At 40.3% G+C, this 11,390-nt stretch overlaps 10 protein-coding genes across 10 annotated transcripts; 7 read left to right on the forward strand and 3 right to left on the reverse strand.

Moving 5' to 3' along the window:
- Positions 1–148: 148 nt before the first annotated feature.
- On the forward strand, positions 149–3,028 carry EROM_090440 (DNA polymerase catalytic subunit delta; the record flags this gene model as incomplete). Its single annotated transcript, XM_009266883.1, has 1 exon — positions 149–3,028. One exon carries the CDS (start codon positions 149–151, stop codon positions 3,026–3,028), a length of 2,880 nt encoding a protein of 959 aa, XP_009265158.1.
- Positions 3,029–3,174: 146 nt separating this feature from the next.
- EROM_090450 (histone H4) lies at positions 3,175–3,486 on the reverse strand (the record flags this gene model as incomplete). Its single annotated transcript, XM_009266884.1, has 1 exon — positions 3,175–3,486. The coding sequence occupies one exon, from the start codon at positions 3,484–3,486 to the stop codon at positions 3,175–3,177; it is 312 nt and encodes a 103-aa protein (XP_009265159.1).
- A 335-nt stretch (positions 3,487–3,821) lies between these two features.
- EROM_090460 (histone H3) lies at positions 3,822–4,244 on the forward strand (the record flags this gene model as incomplete). Its single annotated transcript, XM_009266885.1, has 1 exon — positions 3,822–4,244. One exon carries the CDS (start codon positions 3,822–3,824, stop codon positions 4,242–4,244), a length of 423 nt encoding a protein of 140 aa, XP_009265160.1.
- Positions 4,245–4,331: 87 nt separating this feature from the next.
- Positions 4,332–4,988, forward strand: EROM_090470 (hypothetical protein; the record flags this gene model as incomplete). Its single annotated transcript, XM_009266886.1, has 1 exon — positions 4,332–4,988. The coding sequence occupies one exon, from the start codon at positions 4,332–4,334 to the stop codon at positions 4,986–4,988; it is 657 nt and encodes a 218-aa protein (XP_009265161.1).
- A 321-nt stretch (positions 4,989–5,309) lies between these two features.
- On the forward strand, positions 5,310–5,639 carry EROM_090480 (hypothetical protein; the record flags this gene model as incomplete). The annotated part of the gene is made up of 1 exon (XM_009266887.1): positions 5,310–5,639. The coding sequence occupies one exon, from the start codon at positions 5,310–5,312 to the stop codon at positions 5,637–5,639; it is 330 nt and encodes a 109-aa protein (XP_009265162.1).
- A 59-nt stretch (positions 5,640–5,698) lies between these two features.
- On the reverse strand, positions 5,699–7,099 carry EROM_090490 (T complex protein 1 subunit beta; the record flags this gene model as incomplete). The annotated part of the gene is made up of 1 exon (XM_009266888.1): positions 5,699–7,099. One exon carries the CDS (start codon positions 7,097–7,099, stop codon positions 5,699–5,701), a length of 1,401 nt encoding a protein of 466 aa, XP_009265163.1.
- Positions 7,100–7,258: 159 nt separating this feature from the next.
- EROM_090500 (hypothetical protein) lies at positions 7,259–9,070 on the forward strand (the record flags this gene model as incomplete). Its single annotated transcript, XM_009266889.1, has 1 exon — positions 7,259–9,070. One exon carries the CDS (start codon positions 7,259–7,261, stop codon positions 9,068–9,070), a length of 1,812 nt encoding a protein of 603 aa, XP_009265164.1.
- A 50-nt stretch (positions 9,071–9,120) lies between these two features.
- EROM_090510 (hypothetical protein) lies at positions 9,121–10,113 on the forward strand (the record flags this gene model as incomplete). The annotated part of the gene is made up of 1 exon (XM_009266890.1): positions 9,121–10,113. One exon carries the CDS (start codon positions 9,121–9,123, stop codon positions 10,111–10,113), a length of 993 nt encoding a protein of 330 aa, XP_009265165.1.
- Positions 10,114–10,239: 126 nt separating this feature from the next.
- On the forward strand, positions 10,240–10,593 carry EROM_090520 (hypothetical protein; the record flags this gene model as incomplete). The annotated part of the gene is made up of 1 exon (XM_009266891.1): positions 10,240–10,593. The coding sequence occupies one exon, from the start codon at positions 10,240–10,242 to the stop codon at positions 10,591–10,593; it is 354 nt and encodes a 117-aa protein (XP_009265166.1).
- A 12-nt stretch (positions 10,594–10,605) lies between these two features.
- Positions 10,606–11,355, reverse strand: EROM_090530 (hypothetical protein; the record flags this gene model as incomplete). The annotated part of the gene is made up of 1 exon (XM_009266892.1): positions 10,606–11,355. The coding sequence occupies one exon, from the start codon at positions 11,353–11,355 to the stop codon at positions 10,606–10,608; it is 750 nt and encodes a 249-aa protein (XP_009265167.1).
- Between the last annotated feature and the right edge of the window lie 35 nt (positions 11,356–11,390).

The following is an 11,390-nucleotide window of genomic DNA, read 5'->3' on the forward strand; positions in this document are numbered from 1 at the left end:
ATGCAACAGCAAGATGAAATAAACTCATAAAAAGCATATTTGCTTCCAAAAAACTTGAAGTATCTCCTCATGGACCTAAAACCCTTTATTTTACATGCCCCATATGGAAAAGGAGATCATCTTCTGCCATACACACATAGACTTCTATATGGACGATTCTGGGCTGAGCTATCCCTGCCCTGTGTTCTCCATATTTGGGAACATGAAGTCTGGAAAGCCCATTCAGGTGCTTGTCAGAAACTTCTTTCCTTACTTTTATATAGAGCCTGCTAACGATAAAGAGTATAGGAAGGAGGATATAAAGGAGTCTATCCAAAGACTTGACATCAAAGCAACTGTGCTAGAAGTTGAGCCTGTTATGAAACAAACCATATTAGGATACACAGAGGGCAAGAAGAGGTTCTATAAGGTGACCCTCAATACTTCCCATTCTTCAGCAGCCTTGCGGGCATTTCTAGAGAGTGGAATATCTATTAGAAGTGAAAAAGTTCGGTTCCGAGTATATGAAAGTGGATTTCCCTTTGTATTGAGATTCATGTGTGACCTTGGAATTGTTGGGATGAGTTATCTCAAGGTAAAAAGCTATGAAGTGTTAAGTACCGAGCACTTGACTCTGAGCACATCTTATGAGTTTTTGGAAACCTTACCACCTGCAGGAGAATATGCTATCCTCCCCCCTCTTAAGATTCTAAGTATAGATATTGAATGTATAAGTGCAGGGAATTCCTTCCCATCTTCTAAATCCGACCCTATAATTCAAATAGGAAACACTCTAATGCTACTTGGAAGTGATAAACATGTAAGCCAGGACATCTTCTGCCTGAAGGAAACCACAGGGATACCTGGTGCCAATGTTTATTGGTATGACTCAGAGAAGGAGCTTTTGGAAAGCTGGAAGAAGTATTTCATGGAGATAGACCCTGATATCATTGTAGGATACAATATTAAGGGGTTTGATATTCCTTACATCCTTGACAGGGGAGAGGTCTTAGGAATCAATAACTTTTCCATTCTAGGAAGGTCGAGAAAGAAGGCTAAGACGAGGGACACGACGATGTCCAGTAATATGTTTGGGTCCATAAGTACCACAGAGGTGGAGATTGACGGAAGACTGATTGTAGACATGATGATTGTAATACGAAGAGACTACAAACTGAGAAGCTATTCACTGAACTCAGTTAGTATTCATTTTCTCAAGGAGCAGAAAGAGGATGTCCCCCCGTCCTCCATAGGGGAGCTCCAGTCCAAGGACAAGGACACTAGAAGAAGAATAGCCTCATATTGCTTGAGGGACACGGTGCTTCCGCTTCGTTTATTCAGTACTTTGAATGTTCTGATTAATTACACTGAGCTATCGAGAGTAACAGGAGTGCCCATTGAGTACTTCTTTACTCGAGGAACAGCTATCAAGATATTTGCACTTATTTACAGAACGGCTGCAAAGGAGGATTTTATAGTTCCTGAAATCGATCCATTTGAATCAAACAAGTCTTTTGAGGGAGGCTTTGTTATCGAGCCTAAGAGAGGGTTCTACAACAAACCTGTGTCTGTGATGGACTTTAGCTCTCTGTATCCTTCTATAATGATAAGTAATAATCTTTGTTACACCACATTGCTTACGAAAGAACAATACAGAGTCCTTGGAGGGATTAAGACCCCAACGGACAATTATTTCTGTAGTGCCGAAACGAAAAAAGGTCTTCTCCCAAGAATCTTGATCGATTTACTAGACTCAAGAAAAAGAATAAAAGAGGAATTGAAGAAAGAGAAAGACCCGGCTCTAAAGGCGTGTCTGAATGGGAGGCAGCTGGCTGTAAAGCTCTGTGCAAACTCATTGTATGGGTTCACAGGGGCATCAAAAGGAAGGCTTCCTTGCTTTGAGATATCTCAGAGTGTAACTGGGTTTGGAAGGGAAATGATTAACTTCACAAAGAATCTAATTGAGGAGAACTTTTCGAAGAAGAATGGGTACACTCATGACTCTGTTGTGATCTATGGCGACACAGACTCTGTTATGATTGATTTCAACGAGGAAGATATAGGAAAGGTTTTTGAAATGAGCAAGGAGATATCCAGGTTCATAACCACCAAGTTTGTGAAGCCTGTGTCTCTGGAGTTTGAAAAGGTTTACTATCCGTACTTGCTCATTAACAAGAAGAGATATGCTGGGCTACTTTACTCTAACCCAGATAGCCCAAGCAAGATAGATACCAGAGGAATTGAAACTGTAAGAAGAGACAACTGCGGGCTTGTCAAAGAAGTTGTTGAAACTGTTCTTGAAATGATTCTATACCAAAGGAATGTTGAGAAGGCCAAGAGGTTTGTTAAGAGTGTTGTAGGAGACCTGTACTTAGGAAGGATAGACTTAAGCCTCCTAGTGATTTCAAAATCATTAACAAAAACGGGAGACAAGTATGGAAGTAAGCAGGCTCATGTGGAGTTGGCCGAGAAGCTTAGAAAGAGGGATGAGAGCACTGCACCGGTACTTGGAGACAGGGTTCCATATGTGATAGTGAAGAAAGGAAAAGGGATGGCGGCATATGAAAAGAGTGAAGATCCTGTGTATGTATTGGAGAATAATCTTCCTATAGATACAGAATACTATATTGAACAACAACTATCAAAGCCTTTGAAAAGGATATTCGACCCTATCATGGACAATGTTCATGAGCTGTTTAAGGGAGACCACACAAGGGTCACATCGTCGATATCTCTGAAGGGGCCGATAAATACATTTCTGAAACTTGCAGATGTTTGCATTGGTTGCAAAGCAGAGGGAAAGATAATATGTGGTAATTGCGTGAAGGATTTCCATGTGTATTTTCAGAAAATGCAACAAGAGGTAGAGGACAAAAAGGAAAAATTGAACGGCTGCTGGGTGGAATGCCAAAGATGCCAAGGAAGCATCCATAGCCAGGTACTGTGTGTTAATAGAGATTGCCCTATCTTCTACATGAGGACAAAAGTAAAGAAGGAATTAGCCCCTCTTAATGAAAAACTTAAGAAGTTAAGGTCCTTTTCTTGGTAGTAGGGAAGACTAAAGTAATAAAGAAAACCTGCGATAAACCCTCTTCTTTAGTTAGGAAAAAGGAAGTGTGCCACTCAGCGCCTTCATTTGTGGGAGAGGATGTTATGGTAAAGCAGCATATCAAGCATGCACATTTATTGAAGCAATTAATAGCCAATATACTTGATACCCATTCTTTTCAAAGAGTGTAAGATATCAGAGCATGTGATTGTCTTTCTCTTGGCATGTGTGGCATAAATACATGCAATGGAAAGAGTGTCTCTGATATACTCTCTTGCTGCATTGTTTATCTCCTTAAAGCAGCCGCCCCCAACTCTTCTTACACCTGCACGCCGAGCAATTCTTCTTATTGCAGGCTTGGATATGCTATCTGTCAAGCCGGACTGCTTTCTGTGCCTCTTTGCAATACCTTTTGCTGCCTTACTTTTGCCTTTAGCACCAATATTCGGAATGTTCATTTAGGGGATTGTGTTTTGATGTTTTATAGTTTTATTTTTGGCGGGGAGATTCCCTCCAATGTAATTGCTCTATTCAGAACATTCTATTTTGGATGTTCTGACCATTCTGTCTGAAGGGCGTCTTTTTGTCTATTGAATAAAATATATGGGAGTTTTGAAAGGTCAATGAAATGTTCAGTTTCTACCAACCATTCTATGTAGGCCATACTGATATACTATATTGAATACTCTCCATTATCTCTGAACCATATACCTAGTAGCTCCTGTTTGGTGTTTGGCGCGAAAATCTCCCGGCAAATAAAATTATAAATATATGATGAACATGAGGACTAAAAATGTCAAGGACAAAGCAAACCGCATCCAAAGCACTTGGAGGAAAGGCACCAAGGAAGGGTGTGTCCATAAAGTCCATCCCATCTTCTGGATCTTCATCTGTTATGGCCAAAAGAACAAGGTTTAAGGCTGGGGCCCTCGCCCTGAAAGAAATAAGGAAGTACCAGAAGAGTACCGATCTGTTGATAAGAAAGAGGCCGTTTCAAAGGATGGTTAGGGAGTTATGTAAAGGAGGAGAGGGCATGAGATTCCAAGCCTCTGCAATTGTTGCCTTCCAGGAAGCTGTTGAGAATTTCTTGACGAACCTTATGGAAGATGCTTATAGATGTGTTCTTCACGCCAAGAGGGTAACTCTAATGCCAAAGGATATATGTCTTGTGTATAAGATAAAGTATGCAAACATTTTGTATGCAGCCCTTGATTGAAATAAAGCATCTTTTTTTCTTTCTTATGCAAGTTTTTTCCAACCGAGAGCGGCGGGTGAGATATTTGGATTATAAACCAGGCCCTCCATGGGAGATACTGTTTACATAGTCCATAGACAGCTTGAGAGGATACCGACCATTCCAGAGCATGCTCGGACAGTTGATCTACGGCGGAACAATATATCAAGAATGGTTTTGAATAAGGCTGAGCTCGTCGAGTATCTTGATTTGTCGGACAACCGAATAAGAGAGATTTCGGACCTTGAGAATGTTCCAAGACTAAAGATACTGGACTTAAGCTATAACTTGATATCGGACATCTTAATACCCCGTATGGATATTGAGGAACTATACCTGATTTCAAACGATATTTCGACGATCCGTGGCCTGGATCTTCCTCGAATCAAGAAGCTGGACTTGGCTGTAAATGATATATGCAGGATCGAGAATCTAGGCAACTGCATAACGTTGGAAGAGCTCTATCTTGGAAGTAATAGAATAAGAGCGGTGGAGGGTTTAGAAGATCTGACAAGTTTGAAGATATTGGACCTCCAAAACAATGAGCTTGAGGTGGTTGATTGTTCCATGATACCTAGCAGTGTTGAGGTTCTTCTTCTTGGGGAGAATAGAGATCTTAGAGTAGTAGAGAAGACTGAGCACCTTCCTCGCCTGAGGATTCTTGGGTTGGAGAAGACAAGTGTTCCAAAAGACCTAATAGAGGGAGGGTTTACTATTTGGAGATGATCTCTGGATGTCAATGAATAAAAAGTAAATTCTTTAGTTTGGAGGATAGTACTATACTTTATTGAATAAGAATGACACCAAAACATCACCCATGGAGGGATATTCCGAGAAAGAGAGCAGGAAAGAATTGTTTACTATTCAGGACCTGATGAAGAGATCGGATGAGTTCTGGTCTAAGGATGATGACCATCTTGGATACACCAATAGGTTTGTTGTGTAATCAGGAGGATGGTAACTAACTAGTTTTCTTATAAAGATATTTTTCGAAGTTTTTGTATTGCTGTCTTTTAATGAAGAAATTTCTCAGTAAAACCATCCCATATGATGGTTGGTAAGTCTATCCTGAAGTTTCCATTTCTTAGTCTCAGAAAAAATATTTCGGAAAGTGTTGTTCCTAGGATTACAATATCGATGGCCATGCTTAAACCAATCAGTGTTATAATGCCAAAGGTTCTAAGTGACAATCTCTATAAAGGGGCGATGGCGCTTGCGACCTGCCCATTTGGTGTTGGAGATAGGATCAAAATCGACAAGTATGATGGAGTTGTAAAGAACATAAGTTTCTGGTATGTGATGCTGGAAAGAGGAAAGGGGTATGTGTTTATACCTACATCTCACATTTACAACACTGTTATCGAGATGTTCAAATAACTTGAATCTAAGGTCTTGCTGAGATGAAGCCTAGGAATCATCATAATAAATAGGGTTTATTATTCTCTTGTTCTTTCTCTGGGCCTGCATTTGACAATTGCATCACACTTAATTATCATTTGTGCAGCTTCAGATGCCGCTGTGATAACACGGTGCTTGATCCTAAAGCTATCAATCACCCCGGCTTCTTTCATACAACTTATGCCTCCACTCTTCACATTTACTCCATGGCTTACTTTCTCAGAATTATGTTTTGCTCTTAGACTTGCCTTTATCTCCTCTCCATTATATCCTCCATTGTCTGCAAGTATCTTTGGAATCTGCTGTAAGGCATTTGAAAATGCCAGAATGGCCTCGCTCTCGACCCCCGAAACCTCCATAGCATAATCGTTCAGTGCAACAGCCATCGCCATCTCACTCGACCCTCCTCCATAAACAACGCGCGGATCTTCTTTTATTCTTGACAGAACACATAGTGCATCATGAATACTTCTTTCTGCTTCATCTAATATCTCTTTTGATGACCCACATAGTACAACAGTGCTTGCTCCGTTCCTTACTCCACTGAACTTTATTACCCTCTCATTTCCAACATAGACATTCTTCACATTCTTACATGTACCATAAGAAGATTCATCTATATTATCAAAAGTACTCAGGATCTTCCCTCCAAGCACATTAGAAAGCCTTTCAACCCCATCAAAGTCTGCATGCTCGATAGCTTGAATCCCTTTTATTTTCAAGAGCTGAAGAGGATGATCATATATCAGCTGTCTATTGATAAACATGTTAACTCCATTCTGAGAAATACGCTCAACTTTCTCCCGGATCTTGGCCTTCTCCATTCTCTCCATCTCCTCTAGCTCATTGACAGAGGAGACATTAATCTTTGCACCGAATATTTTGATCTTATCCTGATCCATGCTGGTATTGGCTATCAGTATCTTTGGATCGTTCATCTCTTCTATTCTAATGTCCTTTTTTAGAAGGAACCCATCATCAAGATATGAATCCTCAAGCTTTCCAGAGCATTTGATGATTTGTACAAGATTCAAATCGTTCCTTCCCCCAAGATTCTCAATAGCACTGATACAAATGTCACAGAACTTCTCCAAATCATACTTCAGAACCTTTGAGCATAAGGTAGTTCTGGCAAGCTTGATCAAATCCTCCTTACTAGGCTTGAAGCTGATACTCTTCAACGTCTCCTCACATTTTGCTTGCGCCATTCTATATCCTTTGAGAATCCTTGTTGGGTGTATCTCTAGTTTACTGGCCTCCTTCACAAGCAAGCTTGCTAGAATCGCAACAGATGTGGTTCCATCTCCTTCCTCCCAATCCTGCCCAGTACTTGAATCAATCAGTATTCTAGCCGATGGGCTGTCAATCATCAGGTTCTTGAGAATAAATGCTCCATCATTAGTTACATTGACATTCTGCCCTTTCAACATCTTGAGCATCCCTTTGGGCCCAAGTGTCGTCCTCAATATGTCGCCCACAATATCTGTCCCCGCAATAATGGTTCTCCTTGCATCGTCACCTCTCTCCTCCGTGGTTCCCAAATTTGCATGGCTGAAGATGTTCATCTAGGGTGAAAATTTTGTTCTTCTTGTAAGCCCATGAATGAGGAATTCTTAGTGGCTCCACTTGTTATGAAGCCTACGAGAATATATAACTATACCCAGTTGATAGCATGTCTTAAGGCAAAGCAGCAGAGGCTGTCAAGATACAAGGTCTCTATACAACCCACACGTCTTAAGAACATCCTTAGGCCTAAGCAATACCAATTTGATGTGGAAGACGTGGTTAATGGGTTTCTGCATGAAAAGCTCAGGTCTAGGCAAAAGGAGCATGAGAAGTGTGTGGAAAAAATGTTTGCTCAGGATGTAAAGAAATATATCAAGGAGATGAAAAGAGAGAACGATCTCTTTGTTGTTGGAAGCAGCAAGGTCAGTGGGAAGATCAAGATTTTGGAAGAGGTATTTGATAAAGATGTTGAAGAAAAGGAGGGGATTCAGATGTCTGAGGTGGGTGGAAAAAACAAATACTTTGATGATGCCTTTCTGTTTGACATGTACATGTTTCTCAAGCAGTCAAAACCCTCAGACAACTTTGATCAAGAAATCAGGTTCCTTGGAAATGAGTATCTGAGATATGTGGAAAGGTTTCTAAAAGAAAATGCTGATAAAATCAAGGAGCCTCTTAGAGGAAATGAAGATAAGATATCGGCATTTACTAAGCTTCGTTACAGCAAGGAGGAATACGGGCTTGAGGTCTATGAAGGAAGGTACATGTTTGCAGAGTTATACACTCTTTTTAGATGTGGGCTCTTAGACTCTGTGAAGAACCTTCTTGAAAGATTCCATGTTTTTTTCGAGCACATTTCGCACAGGTTCAAGACAAGCTTTGGAAATTGGATCGCTACAAAGTCAAGGCCAGCCGTCCCTATAAAGATAGGAGGGACTGATGATCTCTTCAAGGCATTTCTCCTTGGACTAATGGATGAAAGAAATAGAAGGATGGATGAGTGGATCATTGGAAGCATTGAGGACTTTGTGTGGATGTGCCTAATTTCGATAAATGGAGAAGGGTCTGTCTCTGAGGTTCTAAAGATGTTCAGGAATTATCAGAACCCAAAGGGGCTTTTCCTGGCATATGTTATGCTAAAGGATTATGACAAGGCCATGAGCTTGATATTCAAAGGCGATTTCCTTATAATCCCCTCATACTTCATAATGAAAGCTCTTTGCCCAAGATGTACAAATAAGAAGGTATTTGTGGACTTTGTGTTTTTGGCAGCCTCACGATTCACATCAACACAAAAGAAGGTTGAGCTTATAAGTTCCTTGAAGCCCACGATAGAGGGGTACTATGAAATAGTTCCTGAAATGATAGTCAAGATGGGCCTGTATGATGTACTTGGAATTGACTCTGGAACATGCCTGTACCTTGACAAGAAGGTTAATCAAAAGGTTATTGAAATACTGAAAGGAAAAAACGAAAAGAAGAAGCTAATCAAGCTCTACTATCTTATTGATGATGAAGCGCTTGTTGTGAATCTCATTAATGAAGCCATCACTGAAGCTATTCTCTCTGACACAGACATAGATGAATATCTTGAGATCATTGAGTATTACGAAAAGGTGGAGTGTACAAAGCAGACAAGAGTAATGACTGCTCTTAAGAGCTTTTACTTGTTCAAGAAGAACCCAGGGACCTCTACTCTTGGAGCAACACCGTTACTGGACCCGGGTTTTGATTTGACTGACTTCAAGTATGTTGTTGAAAAGATATTTAAGCTAGCATGTGATGTTGTGGAGAAGGTAGGGGACAACGAGATGGCAAGAACATTGTTCAAGCTTTGTGGGGTTCTCGGACTTGGGGATGAGATGTCTAGTTATGCAAATAGACATCTTGTTCTACTCATATAACCTTTGCTACCTGAATGAGGTAAATTCTGGGTCTGATAGCCCATATACCTATGAAGTTCAATTCTGCAGATTTTCCTATTATGAACAGGATGATAGTAGCCCGGGAAGATGGAATACACTATGAGATGGAGAAGAACAGCTTGGCAGATACATGGGACAGACTATTGGAATATTACAGTGAGAAGATCTTAGAAGAGCACAGGGAGGAGGTTGAGGAAGAAGAACTTTATAGGATGCTCTCCAAGGCAAGGATCGAGGTGGAGACTGGAGGAAGAGTATATGAGCTGATGGAAAAGGGAGTACTTGATACATACAAAGTGAGGCCACGACATGTAGATAGATGTGAGTTCAAGGGATATATTTTGGACACATGCATCAGACTGTTGAAGAAGGGATACTCTGAGCTGGAAAACGCCATTAAGAAGGAAGCAAGAGTCTGGAGAAGTGTGGAGGGAATTGGTATGCCTACAAAGTTAGTGAACGGAGAGGTCCGGGTATATGTGACAAGCACCCAGTACTTGACTGTGACCGAAGAAGGAGATTATATATGCCCGACTGATTGGAAACCCCGTGGGTTAACATGTAGCATTAGGTATATGGATGTTAGGTTAGAATACTCTGCCCTTCCAAAGGATGATATGAACAGGATCGAAATGGCCAAAGAATACTTTTTTGAGAAATCGATTGTACAAGAGTTTTCTAGAAACGATGTTGAGATCAAGATATCAGAAATGGAAAAGGCTACAGAGAAGAACGACATGATTTGTATGTATGTGATAAAGGAGTTGAAGGGTGGGAAGAATATCAGAGAGATATTTTGCATGGTAAGCCTCTACCTTTCAAGAAAACTTGTTGACATCATTATATCCGGCCACAAGGAATGCAAAGTCCTGAAGTATAACGGTTGCATTCTTAAGGACGGGCTACCTGAGGTATTTTTTGTACTTGCTGGCAATGATGTTTTCAAGATCATAAGACGCATTCCAGACAGATTTGAGATATTTGTGAATGAAATACCAATCAAGTCTTTTCGAAAAGCCTAATGTAAGTTTATAATCTTCCCGGCCTCATCCTCTCTTTGCATAGATGTGTTTCCATTGAATAATAAATTACTTCGTCTACCTACACCCCTGCCATACTGGCTATCTAGATTGAGATTTATGGCCCAGATGATAAGGTGTGTCTACACAGCACAAAAGAGCAAAAAGTTAAAGACATGGATTGACGGGTTTGTAGAGCACAAGGGAAAAAGGCTTTATCTATACAACTCAGATATGATGAAGATAGATAGTTCGCTGGCTTCTGCTTTGGACAACGAGATGGAGACATACAAATATCTTGTTTATATCGATTCCTTCGAGAACTTTGACCAAGATGAGGTGGAAAATCAGGAGCAGATATCAGATCCCTCAGCGTCATCGAAGGGAAATTTGAACAAAGGTGTAAGAGGTAGTCATAAGGAAGAATGCTCGCCATCAAAAGGAAGGTCTGAAGAAGAAATAATAAACCTATTTGGAAAGTAAAGCCTGTTTTTATTACCTAATAGTCCTCTCAATGCTGCTTTCAAATAAAGATATTGCTTTTCCATCTATACCATTTAGCTTCAATTTGTTTCTCTTCTCGAGGACATATTCCCTCTGCTCATTGATATCAAATATCATCTTCCCTATAACCTCTTTGTAGATCCCCGTCCGAAGCTTCTTAAGCTCATTAATCACGACACTTGCCAGCTCAGGGAACCCAATGTTCTTCGAAAACATTGACATATGCTTCAGCAAAAGAGACCCTGCCTCCTCTATAACAAACATCTGATGTTCCTCGCTTTTACATCTCTCCATATCTGGGTTTAGCATATCATAGTCTATGCTTCTTCCACTTGCAGTAAGATTCTTCACTGATATTGCATTTCTCAGTATCCTAAGAATGTAAAAAGACAGCGGAGTATAGAACTTCGATCCTGAAATAGACTTGATGATTCGAAGGCAGAATATAGAGTGCGGATAGTCATTATATCTCTCCATCAACTCTACTAGGAGCTTCATATAATCCCTGAACTCAGAATGTCTTCTTAGACATTTTCCTAGAACTTCAGTTATGAATATGATCTTACTAAGATCCGGGTTTTTGACATTGACGTATTTCTCCAAGTACAGTATCTCATTATCGGCGTTTTTTGGATTCAGTACATAGCTCTTAATGTCTTCTGGAAGTGTTGATGGCTGGGATGTGTATAGTCTTGAAAGATAACTCTCTTCTAGTTCCATCTTGTTATCTGCTTGTGGCATTTTAGGGATTAAGAAATACGTATATATGCTTCTTG

Source organism: Encephalitozoon romaleae, chromosome IX, assembly GCF_000280035.1.
Source record: "Encephalitozoon romaleae SJ-2008 chromosome IX, partial sequence".
Lineage (NCBI taxonomy): Eukaryota > Fungi > Microsporidia > Unikaryonidae > Encephalitozoon > Encephalitozoon romaleae.